This window comes from Ambystoma mexicanum, chromosome 4q (genome assembly GCF_040938575.1).
Source record: "Ambystoma mexicanum isolate Mex_15411 chromosome 4q, UKY_AmexF1_1, whole genome shotgun sequence".
NCBI classification, from domain to species: Eukaryota; Metazoa; Chordata; class Amphibia; order Caudata; family Ambystomatidae; genus Ambystoma; species Ambystoma mexicanum.
Genome location: NC_090928.1, coordinates 178,462,714 through 178,476,700, shown reverse-complemented (window position 1 = coordinate 178,476,700; position 13,987 = coordinate 178,462,714). Strand labels below are relative to the sequence as shown.

The 13,987-nt window shown below is 44.7% G+C and overlaps 1 protein-coding gene across 5 annotated transcripts in view; it reads left to right on the top strand.

Annotated features, from left to right (window-relative positions):
- MAP3K4 (mitogen-activated protein kinase kinase kinase 4) overlaps nucleotides 1-13,987 on the top strand; it is a 516,131-nt gene that overhangs the window by 432,823 nt on the left and 69,321 nt on the right. For 3 of the 5 annotated variants that reach the window (XM_069607700.1, XM_069607696.1, XM_069607698.1), the window contains exons 15-17: nucleotides 1,522-1,600; nucleotides 3,560-3,656; nucleotides 6,274-6,378. In XM_069607700.1, the coding sequence (XP_069463801.1) occupies nucleotides 1,522-1,600; nucleotides 3,560-3,656; nucleotides 6,274-6,378 (281 nt within the window). The remainder of the gene's footprint in view (nucleotides 1-1,521; nucleotides 1,601-3,559; nucleotides 3,657-6,273; nucleotides 6,379-13,987) is intronic. The other 2 variants (XM_069607697.1, XM_069607699.1) reach the window with 1 other exon arrangement.

Genomic DNA, 13,987 nt, shown 5'->3' with positions numbered 1-13,987 from the left:
GTTTGAAGTCAAAGTTTGCAACTGGCCTGCATTTTCCAATGGGTCCCAACGTCCGCCAGCTTTTCTCTCACAATAGGGACCTATCATGGCCTCTCAGTCTGTGTCACTCTGGGGCTGTATTTTCTCCCCACAACACGATGGGCAAAGAGGACACTTGCCTCTCGGTTCTTTAGTAAAAGGTCAAGAACCAGGCTACGATTCGATGAAGATGTTTACAGTTTTTGATTGTAGATCATAAAATTAAGCTATGCAAGGCGTCTGTGTTGCTGGAGATGAAACGCTATTGACCTTTGTTATTTACAGGAACTGCCCTGTTGTAATGCATTGAGGGATGCTACGTGTTTCTTGAGGGCTGCTGCTGCTGCGGGCCCCAGTTTGGAGGAGGCCTGCCCCCCTTCTCCGTCCACGGTTTCCAATGATTTTTTTTTTTACTAAAACATTCCATTGAAAAAACCTCATTGAACTTAGTTTTATATTTGGGGTTCCCCCTTTCCTATTATGTAATCACTATCCCTAACCCTACATCCCTTTTATCCTCTTACCACCCCCCCCCCTTTATTTTTCGATGAGTTTTTTTGACTATTATTTTTTGTAAAAAAAACAGTGGAAAAAACTGGTTGCATCCCCGATTTGTGTTCGGATAGACATCACTGTTGAAGTGGTCATTTAGGCTGTAAACCTCTGGGCTGGCAGAGATGAGGTTGGGTTGGAAATAAGTAGGCGTTAAATATGGCAGTGACCTGTTGAAGTCCAGTAAATGATTTCCAGATCGCAAATGTTCAGGAAGTCACAGCGCAAAGCAGTTCAGTGCCTAATGTCTGAGAGACCGTGGGTAATGGCGGGTCGCGCTCGGCAAGTGGTTGAGGCGACGTATAAGGAGAATGGGCCACTGTCTGTGAAAAGGCGATTAGAAAACACAAAAAGTAGATGATATCACCAGGTGATGTGGTATATAGAATCGACATTAGTGGTCCAAGGACAAAGCTGTGGGGGGAGGGGCATGGACACACAGATTTGCAGGGAGGATGCTTTAGGGGACCGAGAAACTGCAAATGTGCGATTGGCTAAATCAGTGGCAAGTCAAGACTAAGGTTATCTGTGGTATTAAAGAAAATGAACAGATTTATGCCCCAATAAAAATCCTTGCAAAATCTGCAAGTGTGTAGGATTCAATCGAGCTTCTGTGTTGGAGAGGGGGTAGGGTTGGGACAGAGGGGTAGCTCTACTTTCAAAGATCTTGGCCATGTCAGCGCGTGATGGCAATACTAGCAGTGATGTATGTGTAGAAGATGAAAACGCTGCAACTGGCCTGACACAGTTGTTGTGGATTGCAAATTGCCAGAATAAATAACAGTTTCATCTAGTTGGGAACATGCCGTGCCGCCAGCCAGCAGGCAGCACCTGCTGCATCCTTCAATCCCATCTGCTTCCCAACTCGAGGCATCTTTTGCCTTCCAGGGCTTATGGTTTCAGAGTCGCTTGTTTCTCATCCGGATTTCTTTTTCATTATGTTTTCTGTAGAGTTTACAAGCCCTGATGAACGAATGCATTGGGCATGTGATCGGAAAACCCCATAGTCCCATCACCGGTTTGTACATTGGTAAGTTTACGAACAATGTTTTTTTTCAAAATGTTTCCCCCTTTAATTTCTAATAACCCGTTTCGTAAAAAGATGTGCCCTGGGATGGTACTTGGAAAATGTTGATGCCCAAGGCAAGTCAGAGAGTTCGCCCTCTAGTGGCAAGTGTGGGGAGGGCTTCTTTAGATGGGGTTTTAGGGTTGGTTTCTGCAACAGATCCTGCAATAAGATGTAAGGGGACGCTTTCACTCCCCAAGCTGGAGGCAGAGCTCTCGTATAGTGCAAGCTTGCACGCTCGCTTGTGCTTCGTCAGAATGCTTATTTTGCTGCAAAGGGATTTCTACCAGGCACTTGAAGCCAGTACACCATCTTTTTACTTTACCTTTATTCAAAAAGGTAGAGACGAGCAGCAAGGATTACATTATACTAGATAAACCTATTTATAAATGACAAATTACATTTATGAATCCTAAATAATGATTAACTAATAGTACAACGGGCATCTGTCTCCAACTGGTAACACACTTGATTAAGATATAATCTAGCAGTTATTTTGTAGTGAGTAATGAAATGTGAGCTATTCCAGGTGCTAACCTTTGAGTGTTTGGCTCATGGTTATATCCTGGTTTACGGTCATAGCATTGAAAAAGATGCATCAAAAATAAAAGCATTGAAATTCTGTGTTTTACATTGAGAGTACATATCCATCTTAACTTTTTCATCGAATGGATATGTACTTTTAAATGTAAAAGATAGCATTTCGATGCGTTTATTTTCTACATTAAAACGTTACATGGAGCTGTCCAGTGCTGAAACTTCGGCACTGGCCAGCTACTTGTAACGTTTTAAAGGGTTTTTTTGTATATTGGGGGGGTTCTTCCCCCAGCTCCCGAAGCCCACCCCCTCTTAACCCTAATCTAACCCTTAATCTAACACTATCTCCAACCCTAACCCTGAATCTTACCCTTAATCTAACCCTAAATCTAACCCTAACCCTATCAATCGAAATTAACCATAAAAAATTATTCAATGAAAATGCTTTTCGATGGAAAGGCAGTCAATTAATAATTTTTGATGCAAAAGTATTCGATGGAAAGGTGTTAGATGGAAAGACCAGATACCTTATACCCCCGTTACACAGCTACAGAGTCAAAAGGGGGTCCTTATTTATTTTGTATGGCGCACAAAACCCATGGGTATCTAGGCACTTTTAACTTAAGTTGGTTACATATGTTTCGAGACACAATTATTGTCGGGTGAGGTGTGGCAGGGTGAACGCCTTCTCTGCAGAGACGCACTGTAATATAATTGAGGAGAAATGTTTGGCATCTCTGTATAGGATTGAGTCTTGGCAGGGCCGACTCAGCCCTTCATCCTCACAGAGGTCAATAAAATGAGTACCATTAAATTGGGCCAGCATAACAACACCTCTTATTGCAGTGCTTGAAAGTAAGAGGAACCGGGCATAAAGCACATGACTGATGTCATTGCTTTTTATTAAGTGTTCATTTTCCAAACGGGGGTCTACTGACACTTTACATGGGTGCCTCTCTTCCAATCATTCTCTTTCACACTCTAGCCAATGCTGGATGAATGAAAACCTGAGGTGACCTTTGAGATACATAAGCTCCATGCAAATGAACGAATAACACCACACAAGCACCGTTCTGCCTAGAATCTTATGATTGTTCTCCATTAATAGCAATTATTAAGTATGTTTCTTAGCAGAGAAAGCTTTTCTTGTTTCCTAGCTGAGCTTTCCTAACAGGTTGCATTTTTCAGCATAGAAGTGAAAAATGTCGCCAAGGGGCGAGTGCGTGCCATACACATTGCATGGTGGGCAGGACTAGGCGCTGAAGTATTTGCTCCTGAAATACAAACAGTCTGGTGTTTTAACAACTGCTGTACCGCACATGTGGATAATTGGAGTAAATCTCTTCTTGTCGTTTAACATGTCCTTCTGCTGTCTTTCACACACAGGTACCCAGCGAAACAGCCCCCGCCCAGTAAAGGTGCCTCGCTGCCACAGTGACCCGCCCAATCAGCCACTTATTATCCCGACTCCAGAAGGGTGCAGGTATTTCCAGACACTCCACCATGGCGCTGGTGTGGGGCACCTCTCAGAGGGTGCATTCGAGGCCGTTTTGTCTGTTTCCTTGTCCTAGTCACTAGCGCATGGATGATTTGCTTGTCCATTTCTCAGTCCCACCCGTGTTCTGCTTGTCCATTTCTCTGCTTGTCCATTTCTCGGTCCGATCCGTGTTCTGCTTGCCTGTTTCCCTGCACGTTGGGTGGGGTGACTGTCCTTCTGCCTGCAATAGTGGAGCCAATTGTTACACTTGACGGTTAAAATGTTTCTTTTCAACTCTTCTTTCAAAAGCTGATTCCTGTAAAATCGTTTTTTAGCTCACCTCTTTTGATATACATTTATATTTTAAATCCGGAATCAAGTTTGAAAAGGTGTCCCATTGCGGTCCTAAACGCAGCAAAGCGCACCTCTTTGCTCTTGTGAAGAAGAGCTCTGTCATGACTTCGCCTGTTCCAGATACGGAAAAGGAAGTTATTCATTTAAATATCTGCCCATTTCTTCCAATCAACCTTATTCACTAACATACAGTGTAAGATCCACACTCTAATAAGATGAATAACCACTTAAAAGGTTTAGGATTCTCAATCTAGCCGAGGACAAACCGGCACAGGATGGATGGCCTAGCCGCTTAGAGAGTGTTGCCTGGATGTATGTCCTGTCTGCCTGCATCTCTTTTCCCACTCCCTTTCTACTGGCCAGAAACTAGTCCTCCCGCTCGAAAAACACCTCCAATATGGCGCCCAAATGTATTGCATTCTCAGAAAGCCGACCGCTTGTGTAGGGAAATGTGTTGGAGGCACTGGCTTGCACCCTCTCCCATGACAACGCCCTTTCTTCCCCGTTCTCCACAACTACAGCCTAATGGAGATGGAACGTTATCCGACTAGACGCGGGCAGCTGTTGCAACAGTGGGGTTCACCCTACCCTTCCCCCACACCTCCATGACTGAATGGGCGCTTTTGCAGGTTTAAGATAGTGGTGTTGTGGGGCAGCGTTGACATTGATCACAATGCAAATTCAATGCCAATTGTGTTAACCCAGTGGTAACCGCAACCTCAAATAATTCATATTCATTTATTGTGCCCTTTAAGGCGCTTATACATCAAGAAATTGTGTTTCAAAGCGCCCAATTCCTTCATGTTAAGGGGGTTATACAATTTAAAGAATTCTAGGCAAAATTCCAATCTACGGTAAAACGCTTGCCTCTTTTGGCAATCCATAGTATGTCACTGTACACAGCATTATTTTTCATTTGCAATGCACCCTAGTATCCCACCAGCTGAACACATAGACCTATGGCATGCAGGCCGTGTGGGGGTGAACGGGATGGGGGCCTGCATGTCCCACTCTCTCTCCTTTCAGCTTCCTGTATGAGTTCTGCGCATAACATCCTACCTTGTGTTGTGTGCTGTAACCATGCGCTTGTGTCCATGAACATTTGTAAAACGCAGAAATACCCTTGTCTGATGGGCATGTGTATGACTGGAGAACCGCCTTCACCTCCCACTCCTCGGGCTGACTAGTCCTCTCCCATTGCTGCGCCTTGCAGCTACTCCTTTGGATTGCCCCCTGAAAATATGGCAGGGTATCTTCAGAGGTACTGTTGCTGTTCCTCTCCAGTCCATTGGCTTGGCAAAAAAAAAAAAAGCATCTAATGCATTTAAAAAAAAAAAGAAAATTATGGGGGTCCCCGCCAACCCCCCTTTTTTAAGCTTTAAAACCCATTTTTATTAAACTAAACCCTTTACCATCTCCCAAAAATACATTAGATGCTTTTTATTAGATGGTTTGGCTGTCGATGCTTTGGTTGTCAATGCAATGACCGGATACCGTTGTCATGCTGGTGGAAACATTGGCTCTCAGCGACCTTTGTTGATTCCGTCTTTTCTCTGTTCCCTTGCCCCGCCGTGTGTAGCTGGAATATGCTTCTATCCTTTCCCTGCGCTGCCTTTTTCACTTTTTCTGTCTTTAGCGGGGGCGATCCCAGTTTCCAATTTCGAGCCCTATTCCACTTCCTGGTCCCTGCTTCCTCTTTCCACCCCCACCTAGAGCTTATCTCTCCTCATTTGTCATATTGAGGATCCGCTCTCATCTCTGCCTCGTTTAGTCTTTCCCCCACCCGGCTCTACCTTCTCTCCAGACTGTCAACCATGAGGCGAGTGAACTGTTCTTGTATGGGGCCCTGTAGCTGCCCAGGCCTCGTCTAGCCCACCTATCGCCTTGTTTTCCCCGCCATCACCCCACACCATGCCGCTGCTCTCCTACCCCGTCCTGTCTGCTCGGGTAACCCTACTGAAGCAGTTTTTGCCTGAACGGTAGGTGTTCACTGCTTTCAGACTCTGTTTTACCCAGATCGGTTTTCCATAAGATGTTATCACATGTAACCCTATTGGTGGAAATTTTACTCTGACATATACCCAGTGTATTTTCTTTGTATTGCATTTCACAAGCACAACCTTTAAAGCTTATTTTTAAGATATCATACTGGAAACATAGGAGACAAATTAACCGTCTTTTCTTTTATTGAACTGAAAAAGCAGCTCCTCCACCCCTCTTTGCACTCCTCCCTCAATGTTGTTTCCTGAAGTTTCTCTTCTCATCGCAGCAATCGTGAGGTGAGGAACCACTCCGGCTCTGCAGTCGGTCGCCCCGCTGCCATCGGTAGCGACCCGGCTCCACCCAAATCTGTCAGCAGTGCAAACGAAGCCAGGTAGTGCCACTCCTTAAACTCCATGGGGTCAGTTGTCAATTCACATCACCCATTCGGGGCGGGAGGGGAGAGGGACCTCCACATTTATCATCCACTCAAAAGTGATTTTGTAAAGCTATTCCATTTGCTTCCATAGATTTTAATCCTCCGGTTGTTATTCAAGCATTACGACCTATGATGTACCTAAGAAAAGTTGCCTGCACAGTGGTCGTGCGCGCTGTGCTGCGTCCACGATGGCTGATGCAGTGTTATTCTACTTGCATGATGTTTTGACTTTCCTATTAAACTTGTGGCGAAGCATCCACCAGGTCTGTAGGTGGGCATTGAGACCTGGAGGGAGACAGAAGAGTCTCTAATGCCACCTCTGTTTTAGCGCTTGCGGTATCCCTCTCCTGGGGGCTAGGCAGGGACTCGCCCATGGGACCACTGAACCAGTGGAGTAACTTTGCTGAAAATGTTGGGGGAGACATGACATCTGAAGAAAAGATGCCCCAGCCAAATGAATGGGGACAAAATGGTGTGCCATGAAAGTTGGGGGGGACAGACACCCCTGTCCCTCCCTAAAATTACACCCATGCACTGAACTAGTGACGGGCTGGCAAGAGGGTGTCCCTGCGAGTCCCGAACTGGTGGATGCCTCCACCCACAGTTGCCGGGATTCTTCTGGGGGCAGCAGGTGGTGCAGTAGGATCCACTTAGCATGTAAGCACAGAATCAAGACTGAATCCACGTAACTTTGTATATTTATGTGGGAAAAATTAAGTTCATCAGAGCTGTAGATTAGGCAATCAAACAAACATGCTCAATAAATACCATAATAATAATAATAATAATTTTATTTGTATTTAATATTTATTTGATTACAAAGAATCTTTACAAAAGCACATATTATTCAATTTCATATTATTCGATTTTGCATAGCATACCGTTCAGTTCAATATACTATTTAAATTTAAAATTTTAAATCACATATTCATTCATTCATTACTCATAGGCAGGTCATAAAATTCATAAAACTTCTATCAACTTCAGCTGCAACTTCATCTTCATTAGGCCACTCGCTAGTGCTCGATCTTTCGAGTACTTTGCTATAGGCTTGCTCTTCAGAAGGTAACATTGCAGCCCATAAATCAAGCACTGAATTTCTTGAAATCACATAGAGTGCTTAAAAATGCCTATGGTTACCTAAAACTTCATAAAATTATGTAAAATAATACAATTGTGGATAATAGCCCTATTTGAGTACAGAGTTTTTGCTGCATGATGCTGCAATATTAGCCATGAGGGCATAGTCAATTGAAGTGGTATATATTCAGGGCTTCTTTACTACTAGGAGTAATCTTTCGATACTAAATTTCAATAAATAAATAGCCCCCGAGTATAGTCATATAGATAATTCCCAGGAGGCTACATTCTGTGAACACGTGTTTGGTTGTCTCAATACAGCCTGTCAATTTACATATACCGTAAATTAGTTGATCCAGGGCTATTTTTAACCCGGCCCCCTGGAAGACTAATAGAGGAAGATGGTTTTTACGCAGTCTGAGCACCAGGCTGCGAACCGCCGGTCTGGGGCATTGCAGTAGGTAGGGTTGCAGGCATAAATAGATATGCGACACATTGGACACATATTCGCAGGGGCGTTGCTAAGGGGGGGGGGGCAAGGGTGCTATAGCCCCTGATCTTTTGGTTGTAGCCCTGGATAGAATCTCAGGAGCTACAGCCAAAAGACTAGCTAGCCACCAGTCCCAACAGTTCCGACATCAGCTTAGCCCCGGGTCTTTTCCAGACCTAGCAACTCCCCTGCATATTGATATGTTCTCCGAGTTGATAATCGAGTATAATTGTTAGACCAGTCCCAACGTTCCAGCTTTCTTTTAAATAATGCTTTTAATATGACATAATTAGTAACCCGTTTGAAGTCGGGGCTCCAGTTGAGACTTTCGTACAGCATCAAACGGGCAAAATCCCCTCGTCCACATTACCATTCACACCCCTTATCTGATCCCACTAGTGTTGCTGCTGCAAACCTCAACCCTTATTTATCTGTCTGTGGAGGTTGACCAGTGACACCAACATGTAAGACAAGGCATGTGCGGTTGGGTTTCTGTGGCAGCTTTGCTCCAGATTCAGTTTGCTTTATATTGATATATTTGTATAAAAGCAAGTGTGACTTTGGGTATTTGTTGCATCAGGTAGTGCCCGGTCTGGCTGTTTGATGTCTCAGGTTTGGCTTTTGTGGCATGATACTGTGGACGGGCCAGTACTGTTAGTGGTAGCACTGTGTGGACCAATAATACCCGCAATTGGAGGAGTCCTTGATTTACAGATAGCCAGCAATCGGGGAGACCCGGCTCTGGTAAATGCTGAAGCTATCTTGCTGTCAGGCAAGTGGGGCGGCAGGGAGTGCCACACACACATGGATAATGTTTCCTTGGTATTTGTGCAACCATCAAGCTTAAGAGCGAAATGTCTTTGATATATGTTCTGAAATCACCTTTTCCTCATGTGTATGTACTGTTTTTATTCCTGCCTTCGATTCGTTACCTTTTGCATGAGCAGTTGACAATGTACAGATAAAATGAGCAATGTGGGAGAAGAAAGCTACGGTGTGGAGGACAAAACAGAAACCAGGGGGAGAAAGGTGGTGTGCAAACGAGAGGGTAAGAGAGAAACGAGCATGACGAGGCAGGAAAGGTATTAGGACAGGGAAGGGGTTGATGGTGGAGTGCGGCCAGCCCTTGCGACGGACACTTCAAAAGTCCTTTGGGTCTCAAGTGTTTAACTTATTTCGATGTCTGTTTGCCTCCGCCTTATTCTTCCTCTTAGCCATTGGCTTCTTAGTGGGATGAATTAAGATCTTGTTTGCCAGATATCGAGGTACTGGAAATGCTTTAGAGAATGGTCTTTTTGGTGGATTTTCTTTATCATGGGTTTTTGTTCATTCTTGGCCCACGTTTGGTCGTCCTTGCCAGACCACCCAATCACATGGGCAGATTGCATATTGCAGGTAGAGCATAGCAGTCCAATCCGCACGATGGTAGGACCTTGTTTCGCCCTTCTACCAGTTTTTCACCCTTTTCAGTGAGAATTATATTACTTAAAATTCTACAACTTTACACATGTATATAGATTATTAATAGTTTTACAAAGGTAGCGGGCGCCCCTCTCTCGGAAGAACAGACATGATAACCTGTTCAGTGGTTATTAACCACTTGAGAGTTCGCAGCCACTGCTTTTACTCACTGTGCCTTTCACAGATGGGAAATATCAATTTGCATATCAGTCTTTGTCCTGCCCAGGGGCAGTCCAGCACCGAAATACAATGGAAATTCCAATCTGAACGAGAGTACCACCAGCAACCCCATACACGTGTTTCACCCTTGTTGGGGATCATCAGTGAGGTGAAGCTGATGCCTCTCTAAGCACAGTGAGAGGGAGACCACGTCTGGTTGCCCCCAGGAGACCTTTTTTTTTTTTTTAAGGAACCTGGGATTGGTAACCCTAGGTCTCCTGGGGGCAACCAGACGTGGTCTCCCTCTCACTGTGCTTAGAGAGGCATCAGCTTCACCTCACTGATGATCCCCAACAAGGGTGAAACACGTGTATGGGGTTGCTGGTGGTACTCTCGTTCAGATTGGAATTGCCATTGTATTTCGGTGCTGGACTGCCCCTGGGCAGGACAAAGACTGATATGCAAATGGATATTTCCCATCTGTGAAAGGCACAGTGAGTAAAAGCAGTGGCTGCGAACTCTCAAGTGGTTAATAACCACTGAACAGGTTATCATGTCTGTTCTTGCGAGAGAGGGGCGCCCGCTACCTTTGTAAAACTAGATTATTAATAGGCATCTCTCTATTACATTTTACAATTGCACCTGGTACCCTTTACTCAGAATATCCACTTTTTTGCCGTTTCTATTCCCAACGTGGGAGTGAAGGCTGCCATTTCTTAAATGAAAACCCACGAAATTACATTAAAGCTGTTAATTTTTTACATTTCTGCAAAGTCTGGTTGCAAAGATAAAAATCTTACAAGTTTTATTCATAAAATAGACTTTGGAAACAAATGTTCAGTATTGTTCCCCATATATACGGGCATAGCTTCCAAGCTACCCGTCCTAAATCCAGGGTTGTCACAGAGATTGCCTTTGAAGCTTCCTGTAGAAGTCACCAGTAGGTGTGATTTTTCACTTCACACATCCGTGTTCTGGAAGTTCCATTGTAAAATGGCTCAGCCCAGACCCAAGTCTGATTAGTATGTGAAGTTTCTTTGTCTTGGTCAGTCAAAGTTTTCCAAACTAGCAATTATCACTTTCGTGTCCTGGAAGTTTATGGTGGCTCCATTTGGGGGAAGCCTTAGCTCTGACCAACAGGAAAAACCTGTTTGTGTAGCTTGGAAAATCCAGCCCATGCAGTGTAACAGATTTATTTTCTTTTATTTTGTCCTGTATCAAAACAAACCTGTTGGATGAAACATCCCCTATATATTCCACAGCAACAAACCCCTTTACGTAGCTAGGCACGGACAAGTTTTTGTTCAACATGGTAATTTTTAAAACAGGCATTTTTTTTCTGGTTGGCACAAGCCCATTTTTGACACATGGTAAATACTGCTGGGATTTCTCTTCCATCTACTTTCCAATGTTGTTCTGTAGCTGTAACCAGCTTATTTTACACAACAGTCTGTACAAGGCAAAGGTCTCCTGAAATTGGCATGTGCACAGAGCTATGATTTCTTTTGCAGGGTTTATTTGTAGCACAAAGACACGTGCTTTTCCATATGGCTGAAGGAAAGCTTTTGTTATTTTCCCAGCCTTGGTCTGACACAGCCTGACATTCAGGGTAATGCTTTCTTCTGCTGAAGCACAATGTGAATGTGGATAAGCATGGCAGGGTCTTATTAATAAAATATTGTGATAAGGAATCAGAGGAAAAAGAGCCTCAGAGCGGCATCATTTGTAAATTTGAACAATTCCATATTTCCATGGAACTTTGGGCTGGCAGTAAAGCAGTGCTGGTTTTTCACTCTATTTCTTTTGTATATGTAAGAACACACTGGCAGGCTTCCTCAGTGCGCCCCCTTGTTCCATCCTGCGCAATATGGGCTTGGCAAGATGGTGTAGCCATCTTTTTGTTTTGCTTTGCAAAACACAGTTTTGAGGCCATGGTGCTCCCAGGAGCCAGCGGAGCCATTTCGCTGGTGACTGCAGATGCGCATCTTGGTGATGTGGGGAAGTACTGCTGAGTGGGTAAATATATCCCACACCCCCTTACGTTTCCTCTTTGTTGGGTGACCTCTAATGATGTTTCGGCATGTGATGTGTTCTTTTATGCTGCGCTTGTTACTGCCCCAAACGGTGCAGCTCTTGGTGATGCATGGCTCGATATGGAATCCTTGGTTGCCTCTGACAGCAGCATGTAGTTGGCCTCTTGCTGGACTCCATGAAATTTCATGGAAAATGGCTGCTGTCATTAGGCGCAAAAATTCATATTTTCTGTCTGCTTTCTGTTTAACTACTGCATTCATGGGGTTTATCGCAGTGATGGGCAGACTGTGACGACATAGGATCACCTAAACACTCAGACTCATTCATTATGTAACAAGAAGCGCTATCGGTTGATGGGGGTACAGCAAAGCAGGAGGGGCCTTTTCAGCCTTTCTGTGACCAGAAGTCTCCAGGAAGGGTCTAAATAATAAACAAAACATTGAAGGGTGTGGAAGGGAGAAACCAGACGATGTGGGTTTTCTGCACTCCCACCCCTCCCTACGAGATGAGTTAGGATTACCTTTCTCGCCCTCCCAGTATTTTGGTTGACGTTCTTGGGCTGGCATCCATTTTGGCAAGCCCCTCCTGGGTCAAGGTAATTTCTTTACAACTTCAAAGGAAAACTTCAAAACATAATGCTGCGAAGGAAGTATATCCGAAATACGTGTTGAAGGCTACTTCATTACCGGACTGGCAAGAATCGTCCACATCCCTGGGTTTTCAACCTTCATGGAGGCCCCCCTGAATACGAGGTTGGGGAGGGACGGTAGACTCCAGGGAATCCTCCAATATGCTTCCTCCAGTGGTCACACCACTGAGTGTGTGGCTTCCCGTACCCCCAGAGTCTCCTGCTCCCCACCTAACGTAGCTTAAACATGGCACTTCGTCACATGGCAGGCATTGAAAACGGAATTTGGAATGAGTAAGTTTTCAGTCGCATTTTGCTTCTTGTTTTTTCCTGTTTTGCACAATATGTACCAATGTACCTACCTATCTATGCACAAATAGAACAGAGTCTTAAGTGCCTGGTCTTATGCACAGATAGAACGGAGGGTAAATTGCCCAGTCTGAGGCACAGATAGAATGGAGTGTAAAGTGCCCGAGTTGATGCACAGATAGAACTGAGTGTAAAGTACCCAGTCTGATGCACGGGTAGAACGGAGTGTAAAGTGCCCATCTGATGAACAAACCGAATGGAGTGTAAAGTGCCTGGTCTTATGCACAGATAGAGTGCCTTGACATTTCCGAATTTAAGGACCACTGAGGGCCCGATTCTCAAGTTGGTGGTAATTTCCGAAAAAATCGTAAAAAGGGCCAATGACATTTTCGGTAATTGCACCCTATTCTGAAGGTGGCGCAATCTTCCGAAGTCAGAATGATTCCGCCACTTTAGGAATATGGGTGCTGGTTGCTAGGAAGGCCTGGAAACCGACCTAGCAACCGGCACTCTCGTTAACTCTGTCTTTGCATGGTTATTCTTGTGGCACTCCTCCAATTTCGTAAGCACTTGAAATTGGCGCTGAAGTACAGTACCAAATTGGTGTCTTACAGGAGGAGTGCCACAAGAAGCACATGTAAAGGAGTGCCACAAGAAGCACACGGCTGTTTGGGTGTGCAGATGGTGACAGGTGGGTCCAGCATTGCATTTTTTTATGTTTGTTTCCAGAAGAGTGCATATTGCCATCTGTATGGATGGCAGTATGCATTGTTCTGCAAATAAAGATAAACAAATGCAGTGCAGGACCCACCTGTCAGCATCTGCACACCCAAAAACCACGTGCATTTTTGTTTTCATCTCAGCAGAATTTTCGTTAAATAACGATTCCCTCATTATTTAACGAAAATGCTGGCGAGATTTTCCATTAGAAACAGGCGGATTACAGCGAAAGCATTGTCGTGCTTTGCGAAGACGCCCAGGCCCACATGAGAATAGCAGTGGTGCCTGGGCGTCAAGAAATGGCGGAGTGAGTCGTGCTATTTAGCACGCTCACTGCGCCAAGATGAGAATCGGGCCCTCGGCCTTTGCGTAAAATGACAGCCATTATATGGCTCAACGTGCTGTTGCTTTCGGGGGCAGTTAACTTGAGCTCCAAGTCTCCTGAAGGTTTTGAGCAGAAAATGGACTTCAATGCATAATAGCAATTGGAGCTTTTGCAGGTTTGTTTTGGGAAATGTAATCACTGCTGCCCATTTCTTCATTGGCGCTCCTGCCTCTGTGCTCTCCCGGCCTTCGACGTTAAATAGGAAGGCAGCCATATTGGCAGATTCCCACACGGCGTGGCTCCCTGTACTCTGCTTGTGCTGCTCTTTGCTGAAGTGAGAACTTTAGAGGATCAGATT